Source organism: Sciurus vulgaris (genome assembly GCF_902686455.1).
Source record: "Sciurus vulgaris genome assembly, chromosome: 11".
Classification (NCBI taxonomy): Eukaryota; Metazoa; Chordata; class Mammalia; order Rodentia; family Sciuridae; genus Sciurus; species Sciurus vulgaris.
In genome coordinates this window covers 90,104,410-90,120,209 of record NC_136472.1, presented here as the reverse complement: position 1 = coordinate 90,120,209, position 15,800 = coordinate 90,104,410, and the positions used below count along the sequence as shown (strand labels likewise).

General features: G+C 34.6%; 1 protein-coding gene across 8 annotated transcripts in view; it reads right to left on the bottom strand.

Moving 5' to 3' along the window:
• The window catches only part of DEUP1 (deuterosome assembly protein 1), a 97,141-nt gene that overhangs the window by 43,809 nt on the left and 37,532 nt on the right, over positions 1-15,800 (bottom strand). For 7 of the 8 annotated variants that reach the window (XM_079103626.1, XM_079103630.1, XM_079103625.1 and 4 more), the window contains 3 exons: positions 11,456-11,569; positions 10,342-10,584; positions 685-830 (listed from right to left, as the gene is read on the bottom strand). In XM_079103626.1, the coding sequence (XP_078959752.1) occupies positions 685-830; positions 10,342-10,584; positions 11,456-11,569 (503 nt within the window). The remainder of the gene's footprint in view (positions 1-684; positions 831-10,341; positions 10,585-11,455; positions 11,570-15,800) is intronic. The other variant, XM_079103629.1, reaches the window with a different exon arrangement.

Genomic DNA, 15,800 nt, shown 5'->3' with positions numbered 1-15,800 from the left:
ATTTGAAAAATAAGGAAAAAAACTTATTCTCTGTAAATATGTAATTGAGTACCAGCTCTATACTATTGGTTTTTATTAGTGCATTTTATTATATGAATGTTTTATTATGGCATATTCATACATGTATATAAGCATACTAAATGTGATACTATAATCATATTTACCCCCATTACTTTCTCTTACGTACTATTGTTTTTATGATATGTATATTTTTTCTTGGTACTAGGGATAGAACCCAGGAGTACTTAACCACTGAGCCACACCCCAGTCCTTTTTATTTTTTGAGACTGGGTCTCACTAAGTTGCTTAGGGCCTTTCGAAGTTGCTGAGGCTGACTCTGATTTTGCAATTCTCTCGCCTCAAGCCTCCCAAGTTGCTGGGATTACAGGAGGGAGCCACAGCGCCCAGCTACGACATACTGAAGAACAAAAGTTCTAAGCAAATTCCTGACTCAATGTGACAAATGTATTCACAGATCAGATCAGAACATGATATATGTTTCTGGGTAAGGAAAACTTTGAATATAAAATAGCCATTTTTTAATTTTAATATTTAATATCATCTACTAATGAACAGTATGTTAATTAAAAATAAATTTGTTATTCTAATTACAAATATAAAACTTAAAAATAAACATGATGTTTTGAATAGTTTCTCTCAGAGTATCAGATATAAAAACTATACCTTTTTTTATTTTCTTGAGCATTTTGGCATTCTCCTATTTTTAATAATTCTCTGTGCAACTGCAATCGTTCCATTTCTATAATTCTCAGGAGATCATCACGTGACTGTAACTCATTTTTCACTTCTGAGAGTCCTGCTTCCATGGCCTGAATAAAACATAAAAATTTTCGATGCCTACTTTTCATTGGTGCATTATTGTTATACATGATAGTAGAGTTAATTTTGACCTATTCATAAATGCATATAACATAGTTTGTTCTATTTCAATCCTCAATACTTTCTCTTTCCCTCCACCCCTCCCTCCCTCTGCTCCTCTCCCTCTGGTCTATTAACTTTCCTTTATTTATAATTGGTGCATTATAGATGTATAAAATTAAAATACATTGTGATATATTCACATATGCACATAGCATAATTTGGTGAACTTCATTCCCTAGTTTTTCTCCTTTCTCTCTCTTCCTGACAAGCAACCTCAATTCCTGTGGTTCCCTGCTTCTACTCTACCGATTTCCTTTCTATTTTTGTGAGGTTCTCTTTCTTTATTTTTTTTTTTCCTCTCTAGCTTCTGCATATGAGAGTAAACATTTGACCCTTGACTTTTTTTTAAATTTTTTTTTATTGTAAACAAATGGGATACATGTTGTTTCTCTGTACATGGAGTCAAGGCATACCATTTGTGTAATCATAAATTTACATAAGGTAATGTTGTTTGATTCATTCTGTTATTTTTTCCCTTCCCCCCACCCCTCCCACCCCTCTTTTCCCTGTATACAGTCCTTCCTCCATTCTTGCCTCCCTCCCTAACCCTAACTCTAACCCTAACACTAACCCCTCCCACCCTCCATTATGTGTCATCATGCACTTATCAGTGAGATCATTCGTCCTTTGGTTTTTTAAGATTGGCTTATCTCACTTACCATGATATTCTCCAATTTCATCCATTTGCCTGCAAGTGCCATAATTTTATCATTCTTTATGGCTGAGTAATATTCCATTGTATATATATACACAGTTTCTTTATCCATTCATCAACTGAAGGGCATCTAGGTTGGTTCCACAGTCTGGCTATTGTGAATTGAGCAGCTATGAACACTGATGTGGCTGTATCTCTGTAGTATGCTGATTTTAAGTCCTTTGGGTATAGGCCAAGGAGTGGGATAGCTGGGTCAAATGGTGGTTCCATTCCAAGTTTTCTGAGAAATCATTCCTTAACATTGTAAAGGCCATCTACGCTAAGCCCATGGCCAATATCATTCCAAATGGTGAAAAACTGAAAACATTCCCCCTAAAAACTAGAACAAGGCAGGGATGCCCTCTTTCACCACTTCTATTCAATATCGTCCTTGAAACTCTAGCCAGAGCAATTAGACAGACCAAAGAAATTAAAGGGATACGAACAGGAAAAGAAGAACTCAAACTATCCCTATTTGCTGATATGATTATATACTTAGAGGAACCAGGAAATTCCACCAGAAAACTTTTAGAACTCATAAGTGAATTCAGTAAGGTAGCAGGTTACAAGATCAATGCTCATAAATCCAATGCATTTTTATACATAAGTGATGAATCTTCAGAAAGAGAAATTAGGAAAACTACCCCATACACAATAGTCTCGAAAAAAAAATAAAATACTTGGGAATCAATCTCACAAAAGAGGTGAAAGACCTCTACAATGAGAACTACAGACCACTAAAGAAAGAAATTAAAGAAAACCTTAGAAGATGGAAAGATCTTCCATGTTCTTGAATAGAAAGAATATTGTCAAAATGGCCATACTACCAAAAGTGCTATATAGATTCAATGCAATTCCATTTAAAATCCCAATGATGTGATGTACCTTACAGAAATAGAGCAAGCAATTATGAAATTCATCTGGAAGAATAAGAAACCTAGAATAGCTAAAGCAATCCTTAGCAGAAAGAGCGAAGCAGGGGGTATCGCAATACCAGATCTTCAACTCTACTACAAAGCAATAGTAACAAAAACAGCATGGTATTGGTACCAAAATAGAAAGGTAGATCAATGATACAGAATAGAGGACACGAACACAAACCCAAATAAATACAATTTTCTCATACCAGACAAAGGTGCCAAAAATATGACCCTTGAGTTTTTGAGTCTGGTTTATTTCCCTTAGCATGATGTTCTCCAGTTCCACCCATTTACCAGAAAATGCCATAATTTCATCCTTCATTATCGCTGTGCAGAACTACATGGTGTAAATATACCACATTTTCTTCATCAATTCCTCTTTTGATGGATTCCATAACTTAGCTATTAGGGGTTGTGCTGCTGTAAACATTGGTGTACATGTATTGCAACAGTATGCTGATCTTAGTTCTTTTGGATTAAACCAATTAATGGGATAGATGGGTCATATTGTGTTTCCATTCCTGTAATTGCAGTGACTCGGGAGACTAAGGCAGGATCAGAATTTCAAGGTCAGCCACAGCAACTTAAGATAGGCCCTCACAACTTAGTAAGACCCTGTCTCAAAATAAGAAAATAGAAAGGACAGGGGATGTAGCTCAGTGGTAAAGTACCTTTGAGTTCAATGTCTAGTACCAAAAACAAAAAAAGTAAAACCCATAATTGACCTTTGAAGAGTAGGTTGTATACTCTCCATATCCAGTGGTTGATGCTCATTTTATATGTCATGATATAAATATTTAAAAATCGTTAACATCTATAAATCAGCCTACTTTTAAACAAACTGATATTTAGTCCTTTGTTTGCTCCATTCCATCATTCATTTATTCAATAAATGTTTACAGAGCTCTTATTATTTGCTTTTGGGATTCAGACACAAAATGTCCTCAATGAGCTTGCTACCTAGTGATAAAGACAATAATATTCATACTTTTAATCAGTAACTAGAAATAACAGCAATCCTGTCGGTCCAATGTTTTCTATTGCTAAAGGGAGAGCCTTGCACAACTGCAAAATCTATTGAGAAGGATCCAGGGCTGGGGATCCAGTTAGTAGATCCAGTTAGTAGAGTGCCTGCATGGCATGCACAGGCCCTGGGTTCAATCCCCAGCACACACACAAAAAAAAAAAAAAAAGAAAAAAAAGAAAGAAAAAAGGATCCAGTTAGGAAAAAAGGTGGAGTCAGGGCAATAATAATGGTGTCACATTCCTGAGCAGGTAGTGGGATGAGTCCCAAAGTTCATCAGGCAAGTAGAAGAAATGCCTGAAACAAAGGATAGTCCTTCCTCTCTTGTAACAGGAAGGAAAGAATAGGAAAATGGAATATAAACAGGTTTATGCATTTGGATACAGGAGATTAAGACTGGTTATCTGTTGGCTTCTATTTTTCTCTGTGAAGTAAAAGGTAACATGATGTGCTGACAGTGGAAGGGAGGTAGAGGTCAGGTATGGGAGTGATTCAGAGTGAAGGTCTGAAATAGTTTACAGTGGAAATGGGAGCATTAGATTGGAGAAACAGTAGGATAGCTAGGCAGTGTTGAGTACCTATTTCAGGTTTATGATCATGGCCTATTGATTGATTTTCTGCAGAAGTGTTAGGCTGTTCTCTAGGAGAATACAAATGGTATCATTCAATATATGGCTTTTGTGATTGTGGCTGCTTTTACTTAGCATAGTATTTTCAAGGTTCATACATATTATAGAACATATCAGTGAATAATATACAATAATATGGATATACCACATTTTCTATTCATCAGTTAATGGATATTTGAGTTGTTCTTACTTTTGGTCTATAATGAATAATTCTGCAATGAAAATTAACACACAAGATTTTAATAGACTTTTAATAGACTTTAATATGTTTTCTTATTCATTAATTCTTATCCCCCAATTCACAATGTCTAGAAGAATAATTATGCAGGTGGTATAGGACATAATAAATTCCCAGATGATTTTCTTTTTTTCCAAAACCTGGAGTATACACAGTTTTCCAAGAGTTCTAAAGGTTTGGGTTCAGTAAAGGGTCTAGTATTAAGCCCCAGAAATTACTGTTGATTTGGAAATAAATATAAAAACAGATTCAAAATGGTGCTTTAAGAGACTTGTTTGGAAAAGTCTGTTTTGAATAGTGGGTATTTTCAGAAGGGGCTAAAATTTGAAAAATGAAAAGAGATGTGAAACAACAGATTATGTAGTAAACAAGCAATTCCATTTGTTGTCAATGTCACCCATTACTATATAATTGAAGAAGGTAGAATTGGGCTCCCTGGTTTACAAATTTCCACCAGGGAATAGGAAACTGCGATAGAAAGTGGGCCTACTTTACTTGAGGGAGGGAGGTGTATAAATAGTTCTAATTCCAGGTCAATAAAATGTAGTTTCGCCATGGGCCACAGTCAACTTAAACTCTGAAATGTGACCATAAAAGAGTCTATTAGTTTATTACTAGTAGTACATAATATCTATGAGTTATCATTTTTAGAAAATAATATTTATGATGAAGTCATCATTTATGAGGGGAAAAGCTCATTAGTGACTTAAATATACAAGTACAATAATGTATATGTTGAAATTGAAACTTTTTATAATATAAATTGACAATAATGATTTGACAGATGAATGAATATACATAACATTTTAATTATAACAGGTAATATTATGTAAATTGGATGTGAAAATGTAAGAAAAATTTGAATGATTTGTCAACATTGATACATTTAGTTGTTTGCTTTTTGTTGTTGGTACTAGGGATTGAACCCAGAGGAATTTTACCACTGAGCTATAACCCTGGGCCTTTTTATTTTTTATTTTGAGACAGGGTCTCACTAAGCTGCTTAGGGCTTTGCTGAGTTGCTGAGGCTGGCCTTGAACTCATGATCTTCCTGCCTCAGCCTAGCAATTCACTGGGATTACAGGCATGTAAGACCATGTCTGGTTAGAATTGTTTTTTACTTTGAATTTAATGTTAATAAACTGTTGATATAAGAATTAATTTTTTAAAACTGGGATGTAGTTTTGAAATTGATGTGATTTTCGTACCAAAGCTAAATTGATTGTCAATTTGTCAAATATTCAGGAAAATGATTAGTTGGTACTTGATTCAGTTACTAGAATACTTCAAGTTAGGTTGTAACAACAAAAGTATGTAAATCTACTCCTTTTCTTTTAAATTTTTGAGACAGGGTCTTGCTATGTTGCTGCGAATGGCCTCCAACTTGTGATCCTCCTGCCTCAACCTTCTGAGTAGCTGAGATTACAAGCATGCACCACCATTCCCAGCTGTAAGTCTTTTTAACTGTAAAATTTTGTAAAATTTAAATATAGAACAGGTATTTCCAATGAATACTTAGCATCTAAATTTGAATAAGTTGTAAGTATAAAGTATATACCAGATATTGAAGGAGTATAATGAAAAATGTCAATATATCATTAGTAATTGTACAGGTTGATTACATGTTGAAATGATAACAGTTTGGATCTATATATTGGAGTGAATATATCACTATTATATTAATTTCACTCATTTCTCTTTACTTCTTTAATGTGACTGACAGGAAAATTTAAATTTTATTTATGGCTTACATGATATTTTTCTTGGACAATGTTGTTCTCATATCTTAATGACACATTAACAAGCAAACAAAAAAAGGTTAACTTTTCTGGCATGAAAATTGAAAAATGCATAAAATTTATTTTTGTCATTAACCTGAAATAGGAAATACTACATGTTAACAAACATGAATGTAGTGTAGCATAGCAAATAAATATACACAATTGAATTAATATGTATACTGATACGTTTCAAGGTTGTAGAAAGAGGAGATGTGATTCATGTGACCATTCAGATGCATCTGGCATTGAAATGTATTATAAACAAAAGAGAATTTTATATATAATAAATGACAGTAATTCAAATTGAAATGGTTGCCTTTTTGCATTTATATGCAAGATATGGAATATTCTGTCATGACAGTTTTGCAAAAGAGAAGATAAATTTCTTTCCAAATATATATTCTGGTTGCGGTATTATTTACCTCTAATTATTCCCATTTGGTAAAATATAAATTTTGTAAAACAAGTTTAAGGCCCATCTGTTTAATTAGGAATTTGCCTAATGATTTGAGAAGAATGGTGATCTTACACCTTCAAATTAACTAACAAATATAAATAATTGATATTTTCTCAGTTAGTATGTATCCTAAAGCATAAAGATGAAACATTAGCAAAATCTGGAAATAAAATGGGGAAAAAGTCTAAATAAAAATATCATTTTCAGCATTTTTTTTAACTACATAAAAAATACAATTTTCCTGGGAGCAAAAATCTTTTAGAAATCTTTAATATTTTTAACAGAATTACTTTTCAAAATTCTTTGCATTAGAACTATAAGAAATAGTCCTGATATATAACATATATATCATGCTCCAGAATAATCTTGTTTTCTTTGCAATATGCACAATTCTTTTGAAAAATATAAAATGGAGATTCTGTGTTTAAATTTAATATTGTCCCTATATCCAAGGATAAATTATTTTTAAATGAATAAAAATTTGTAAAAATATAATATAGAAAAATTTCATCATAGAAATCAGTATAAACATCAGTCACATTAAATTTTATGGAAAACAGCCAACAAGTACCACTAGAGAATTACTGGTGAAGAATATAAAAAAAACAATATTTGCAAAATTTGAAGAAGCATGTCTCAACCTCAGCACTACTGACAGTTTGGGTTGGGGAATTCCTTGTTGTAGAGCTATCTTGTGCATTGTAGGAGGTTTAGCAGCATCTTTGGCCTCTACTCACTCGATGCTGGTAGCACCCTTCCCTTTGTTCTAGCAAGCAAAATAGAATCAGGCCTGGCCAAATGTCATCTGGAGAGCAAAATAATACCAATAAAAAGCCACTGACTTACAGGGAAGTCATAAAAATTAGGCAAAAAATACTGTTGCTTTGCAAACTTTGGGATAAATATTAATAAAAATATTTCATAATTATATTGACTTCTATTGATAACTGGGTTTTAATTTTATTCACATATATTCAGGAATATTAATAAATTATTAAGTACATTAAAATATGCATACATAAGGAAAAATCGAAGCGGGTAGCATGGACTTTTCCTTCATCTGTGCAACCTAGAGAGACCTTTCAGGAGTGTGTGCAAGCTTCTTGAAGTTTATAAAATTTTTGGTGGGTGTAGGTGAAGTCTGTGGACTTGAGTTAGGATAAGCCAGATACGGTAAAGGATAGGCTGACTGGCCAGCAGCTGGTTCACGTCTCCTAACTTCCTGCTACATCTCCAGACTCGCAGGTTTCATGCTTGCTCTCTTCTTGCCAGCAGGAGTGTGATAAGTTAGAAACACAGACAGACATTTATGTGAGAGAGGGCAGAAGTGGTGATTTGAACTAGGAATATTAATTTATTAATGTTCCTTAATGAACACTCTTCCTCTATTTGCAAGTTTTTTTTTTTTTCCTCTTTTAACAGAATTATTTTTCCTCCTTAGATAAAGTTCTGAGAAGGAGAAAGGTGAGGCTGTCAAGGAAATAATTTTGGAAAGTCAGCCATCTGTCAAGAAAGGGAAACACAGGTTATTTTTGTCCTAGAATGTAGGTGCAAGAACAGCCATTAAATATGCCCCTATTCCACACCTGAGCCCAAGAGAAAGGCTGAACTTCAGCTCATAGAAGATGATGCTCTTGGACACTGTAAAGAGAACCAAACAATTCTTTAGGGAAGATTATAGATAATTCAGGTTGGTAAAGAAGCCAAATCTTACTGAAGAAGAGAACCAGACTTGATGGCTGGTCTTGATAATGACATATGTTTCAGACAAAGTAAACAGAACAGAGAAAGACCTGCACAGAGTAGATTTATAGGGACCAGAGCCAAAAAGAACTCGAGACAGAGCAGAGTATTCTTCAGTCTGTGCAGAATAAATTGAAGCCCACAGAAGAATATTTGTGAAGTATCTAGAAACATAATCTCCTCATTCACTGAATGTGAGTCTCCAGCAATACCAAGACAGTATAAAATGCAAGTTTAAGTTGTCTTTAAACAGAAGGCAGGCCAGTTGTTCTATACCCAGGGAAATGAATGGAAAGTAGCCACTAAAAGAGGAGAACACAGATCACACAGAACAGGGTGGGCTGAGGAGCAAACTAAACTCTAGAAGGTCTCCCTGGACAACCTCAGAGCAAAAAAGAAAAGTAAGGACTAATAATACCTCTTCTATTTCTAGAAAATTCTGGCTTCCTCAATGTTAAATATTTGTAGTTTAGCTTCATTTATTTGTTTACATCTATATTTTAATTTGTATTAGAATAATGCCACCTTTCTCAAATAATGCTGGCGTTTGAGATAGGGGAGAAATGTAACTAAGAGAAGCTGGGAGCCTTGTGTTTCCATTCCCTCTCAAATGTGGGGAAAGAGGAACACAGGAGAAGAGCAGATGCTGATAGACAAAGAAATTACAGAACAATTCAACATATAATCCCACATATAATGCAGCAGGGTAGAGGAATGAGTTGGCCCAGAACTAAAAATTGATTCTGGAATTTAAGTGGCAGAAAATACTGGCATGGAATATTTTAGGGAAGAAGTAGTCTGCTCAGATAGTGACTTCAGAAAGTGTATTTTAGGATGGGAAGGGAATACAATGTAGAGATAGACCAATTACATGAAGGAAATGGTAGAAAGTAGCCGAATGTTTACAGATCAGAGACAAAACCAAATAATGTTTCACCTAGCTGGATATTTGTGAATAAGAAATGCACATTTAGTAAGAAAATTGGTAATAATAAATTTTGATGAATGCTATATAATGATTGCAAGAAGAAGAAAAGACAGAAGATCAAAAAGATTGTTAGATTAAGAAAGATCCACCAATGTGGAAGTTACTTCTTTGGTAAATGGTTATGATAAGGTGCTATAGTTAGGATGTTGAAAGTCCCACATACAGGTTTGGTCCCCAGGGTGGCACTATGGGGAGGTGGTTAAAACTTCAAAAAGTGGTGCCTGGTGGGAGACTCTTAAATCATGTGAGGTGTGTCCTTGAAATGTATTGTGGGATCCTGACCCTTTCCTCCCTCTTTTGCTTCCTGACTATGAAATGAGTGGTTTTGCTCTACCATGCAGTCCCACCATGATATTCTACCTCATCACAGGCCCAAAGAGACAGGGTCAACCATTTGTTGCCTGGAACCTCCAAAACTATCAGCCAAAACAGACCTTGTCACTTTATAAGTTGATTGTCTCAGGTATTTTGTCATGGTGACAGAAAGTTCACTAATACTTCAAGTCAACAGTGATAAGTCTCAAGGAATAACTACCATGTCTCTCACTGAGGTTTACCAAATCATTTAACCTTTCATGATCTCCTATGTCTCTAATCCAGGATTCCTGTCAAAGAGGCACAGGTTCAGAGAAAATAATGGGGACAGAGGGTGGTACATGACTAATGGGCCATGTGTTTTAGGCACAGAGGTCTTTAAGGGACCACTGTTATATGCACTGGTAATACATTCTTGGCAGAACCAACATACACTCCAGTGGGGTAAGTACCTCTAGGATAATTAAGTGATAATTAATTACTAGGAGGAAATATGAACTGAATTTTATATGTAACAGAAGACTAGCTTTCTAATTCGTATTCCTGTTGAGTCACCATGTACACAACTCAAAGGCAATATTAGTTGGAAAATGAAAAAATAAATCCTCACCTGGCACTGTCTTTGGTACATTTTCAGTTCTTGTAAGAGCTTCTGATTTTCATCTTGTAACTTATTCCTGCTTAATGCTATTTCACTCACAGCTGATTTTAATTTTTCAATAATGAATTCATCTCTTTCATTGGTTTCACAACTGGAATCTGATTCACATAACAAGTGAGGGCTTTCAGAGCTGCTGTCTTCTACACTCAGTTTTTTACCATTTAGTTGAGTTTGATAATTTTGTGCCTGTTTCTGAAAAACATGAAAACAGTAAATTAAGTGAAGAATATTGTATTTAAGTTTACATAAATATTAAAGAGTGAAAGAAAAGAACTAGTAAAATATCTTTAAATACATTACTACATAAGTGATGCTTGGCTTGTATAATGCCATTATGGTGGTTCTAAAATCTCAGTTTCAGACAGTATATAGAGAAAATACATTTGCATAACCGTGGGACAAAGTTGTAGAGTAGGGAAGGAGCTAGAGGTAGAGAACTCTTAAGCAAGAAAGAAACAAAACATTTTATAGAATAAAATTACCAATGCATATAACAAAGTTTAACAATCTCTAATGAATAAAATTCTATACATTAATAAGAAAAAGACAACACGAAAGAAAAATGAACCAAGCAATTCCCAGAAGAGAAAATGAAAACAGTTATGATATAAATGAAGAGCTGCTCAGCCTTACAAGTACTTAGGGAAATGCAAAACAAATCATACGGTTTTAGATACTTTTAAGTACCTGCCAATAGGCATTCAAAGAGACACCATTTAATGACATAAATAACATAAATGGAATTTTTAAAACGTATTTTACACCTTTATTTTATTTATTTATTTTTATGTGGTGCTGAGGATTGAGCCCAGTGTCTCACACATGCTAGGCAAGCACACTACCGCTGAGCTACAACCTCAGCCCCATAAATGGAATTTTTAAGAGCATCATCCTTTCAGACAAATAGACTACACTCACTATTATAGCTAGTTCATGTCCTGTGGCTGTAGTCATCATTATATCTAATCTGGTTATTTCCCTTTGGTTCTATAAGTAGATTACATGTTGAATGGCACAGGTACCAAGAGTTAGTCTCTAATTTATTCTAATTTAGAGAATTTACCTGAAATTGATTACACTTCTCAGATAATAATTTTTGTTGAGCATCTAAAGAAACGAGATGTGTCTGATACAGTATCTCTTGCTTGTCCCATTCTCTTGACTTTGCTCTAAATTCCTTTTAAAAAAAGGTAGGGGAACAATCATAAATTGATTCATTTGTAGCACAATGAGTAGGGCTTCTGTCATTTGTACATCTTTATTCTGAGGAAAAAAAGTTAAAAAGTTAAGTCTGCTCTTTGCCTACTAGGAAAACAATTTTAAAAAGTACCAAATCATTGATGTTGGATTTTATTATAGGTTAAGTATTCCTTTTCTGAAAACACTTGGAACCAGTGTGTTTCAGATTTCAGATTTTGGAATATTTGCATATGTTCAAAGTGATACATTGGGGATGGGACACAGATGGAAACACAAAATTCATTTGTTTCATATATTCCTTATATACGTAGACCGAGGGCAATTTAATACAATACTTTCAGCATGCCTATGCTTTGCAACTTATCCTAAGAGATCAGGTGTGGAAGTTTCCACTTGTGACATCATGGTGGTGCTCATAAAGTTTTGAGTTTTAGAGCATTGAGATTTCAAATTTTCAGATTGGGGATATTCAACCTATATCTTCTAATTTTTGCTAAGAAAATATGTAATCTGTAACAATCCTAGTGTAAAAATATTAAACATTTTATTTATTAAAATATAAATCTGATAACAAATGATTCTTTTTTATTAAAAATCATAAATTTACATAGGGCAATGTTGTTTGATTCATTGTTATTTTTTATCCCTTCCCCCCACCCCTCCCACCTCTCTTTTCCCTCTATACAGTCCTTCCTTCCTCCATTCTTACCACCCTCCTTATCCCTAACCCTAAACCTAACCCTAACCCTAACGCTAACCCCTCCTACCCCCCATTATATGTCCTCATCCGCTTATCAGCGAGATCATTCATCCTTTAGTTTTTTGAGATTGGCTTATCTCACTTAGCATGATATTCTCCAATTTCATCCATTTGCCTGCAAATGCCATAATTTTATCATTCTTTATGGCTGAGTAATATTCCATTGTATATATATATACACCATAGTTTCTTTATCCATTCATCAACTGAAGGGCATCTAGGTTGGTTCCACAATCTGGCTATGGTGAATTGAGCAGCTATGAACATTGATGTGGCTGTATCTCTGTAGTATGCTGATTTTAAGTCCTTTGGGTATAGGCCAAGGAGTAGGATAGCTGGGTCAAATGGTGGGTCCATTCCAAGCTTTCTGAGGAATCTCCATACTGCTTTCCAGAGTGGCTGCACTAATTTGCAACCCCACCAGCAATGTATGAGTGTACCTTTTTCCCCACATCCTTGCCAACATCTGTTGTTGCTTGTATTCTTGATAATCGCCATTCTAATTGGGGTGAGATGAAATCTTAGGGTAGTTTTGATTTGCATATCTCTTATTACTAGAGATGTTGAACATTTTTTCATATATCTGTTGATTGCTTGTACATCTTCTTCTGTGAAGTGTCTGTTCATTTCCTTAGCCCATTTGTTGATTGGATTATTTGTATTCTTGGTGTAGAGTTTTTGAGTTCTTTATAGATTCTGGAAATTAGCGCTCTATCTGAAGTATGAGTGGCAAAGATATTCTCCCACTCTGTAGGCTCTCTCTTCACATTACTGATAGTTTCCTTTGCTGAGAGAAAGCTTTTTAGTTTGAATCTATCCCAGTTGTTGATTCTTGCTTTTATTTCTTGGGCTATGGGAATCCTGTTAAGGAAGTCTGATCCTAAGCCGACAAGTTGAAGGTTTGGATGTACTTTTTCTTCTATAAGATGCAGGGTCTCTGGTCTGATTCCGAGGTCCTTAATCCATTTTGAGTTGATTTTTGTGCAGGATGAGAGATAGGGGTTTAATTTCATTCTGCTGCATATGGTTTTCCAGTTTTCCCAGCACCATTTGTTGAAGAGGCTATCTTTTCTCCATTGCATATTTTTGGCCCCTTTGTCTAGTATGAGAAAATTGTATTTATTTGGGTTTGTGTCCATGCCTCCACTCTGTACCATTGATCTACCTGTCTATTTTGGTACCAATACCATGCCATTTTTGTTACTATTGCTTTGCAATAGAGTTGAAGATCTGGTATTGTGATACCTCCTGCTTTGCTCTTTCTACTGAGGATTGCTTTAGCTACAAATGATTCTTAATAAGGGTGTTTTCAACAACTTTTTGCATCAACTAGTACTTTGTGACAGCAAGTTTTTTCCCTTCTTTCATCCCCTAAGCTCAGTCACCAAATGAACCTTGTTGTTTAACAATATAGTGTTTGGGCTTAGTGACTACCATGGACTGAATGTTTGTGTCCTTAAGTCTATATGTTAAAGCCCAATGTGCAATGTAATGAAAAGTGGAGAGGGAGGTTTATGGAGGTAATTAACTTACGATGTTGAAGTCAACATGAATGGGATTCATTTCCCATTCATAAAAGATATGAAAGAGCTTCCTCCCTTTCCTCCTTCTGCTTTGTAAGGATACACCAGCAGAAAGCCATTTCTGAACCACAAGGAGGGCCTGCACCAGAATCTGACCATGCTAGCACTCTGACCTTGGGCTTCCAACTTTCAAGAACTGAGAAATAGGTTTGCTGTTAGTGTATTATAGCAGCTTGAACTAATACTGCGACTTTATCCCTTTGTAACTTCCAAATCTACTATCCAAGGAGAAGCCAAAATCAACTCATTCCTGGGGACAGAAAAAGCATTTCAGACTTTAAACAATACCAACTGGGTTACCTGGGAAGGAATACTGGAACTACTTTGATAAAGCATGCTTGGTTCTTCAAGTTTTTGTTCAAGTAATGTAGCCACAGAACGTAATTATCTGTTCACAACTTAATAACATGAGTAAAGGATAAGGCTTTGGAGGTATCATGGCTTTTCACTTTTGCCTAGGAATGGTCATTATATCTTATCTTTCTTTCTAGCTTTCAAGCAACTTAAGGCTAAGGACTATTTATTTTATTACTTTTATGCTTCTCACAGTGCCAGGTACCATTTATATTCCACAATATATAAACAAAAATACAGTATTAGCATTTCCTAGAATTAAACATTTCTCACTAAGAGTTGCAAAGAAAATTACATGGTTGGAAACAAACTCTAGAACTACTAAGTCCATGGCTATATAATTTTGCATATATACATCATGAGTATATTGATGTTTCCAACCACCAATTCAGTAATATTTGTTAAGCACCTAATGTCTACCAGGTACTGTAGAGAGAGGAGAACGTGGAAATGTTTTATGATTAAGTTTTTTATTTTTGAAGAAAAAAGTCAAGAAATGGTAAGGTAGGAAAATGTACACATAAGCAAGTGATTTTACAAATGACAAGTACAATTAATATTGTCACATAAAAGCAATACCCTAATATGTCAAATTGGAACATAGCTCATTTAGCCATACTGATCTGTAATGTTCTAAAGATAGCTGAAATTACTGGCTTGGCTATGCTGGAAAATTTCAAGAATGAAAGTTACATCTTACTGAAAATAAGAATATGGCAATTCATATTTTTCTATACAGAAATTATTTAAAAGAACATTTGGGGACATTTTTATTTTACAAATTCAAAAGGCCCAAAACAATTAGTTAAGGAAACCTATAAATTAGGAAGCTTTTACAACAGTTATAGGTAATCTGAAATTAAGTGATCATATAAGGCCTGAGAAATATGGATACCCCATTCTAAATACGTAGAAATGCCTTATGAGCATAGATTGTCTTTACTAGGTTAATGGGAAACAGTTTATTTAAAGCTTTTGACTTTGATTCTGACACATGGTATAAAAATTCAGTTCAGGAAAACAGTCTTCAGTAATAGTGACCAATTTCCAAAATTAGGCTCTAGTAGAAAAAGGTTGCATTTTCAAATCAATGCAATCTAGATTTAAAATTTTTTTTCTTGGTTTTAACTTTTGAAGCTTTGGGGGGTAACCTTTGCTCAAGGTTGACTTAAGCAGTAAATATCTTTTAGATAATACAAAGACAACATGACATACCCAATCTCAGCTAATCTTGAGAATAAATATTCCTCAACATGCTTTAGGGAGAGGCAGAAGCATTAACTTTCATTCCTTATGATTAGTATTTTTGGCAGAAATGAGGTCAAGAATTGCTAGAAATATTATCTTACTGATGTATCAGCTGGCTTCCCTTCTCATACAGATGTGTTGCCTTCAACACTAGTTAGCCAGTACAATATAAACAATAGTGTAAAATCATGCAGAACCCTAGAGAACTTCCTCCAGGTTTTTGTAGAGACTGGAGATGCTGGTGTAGGCTTAAGAACATCTGT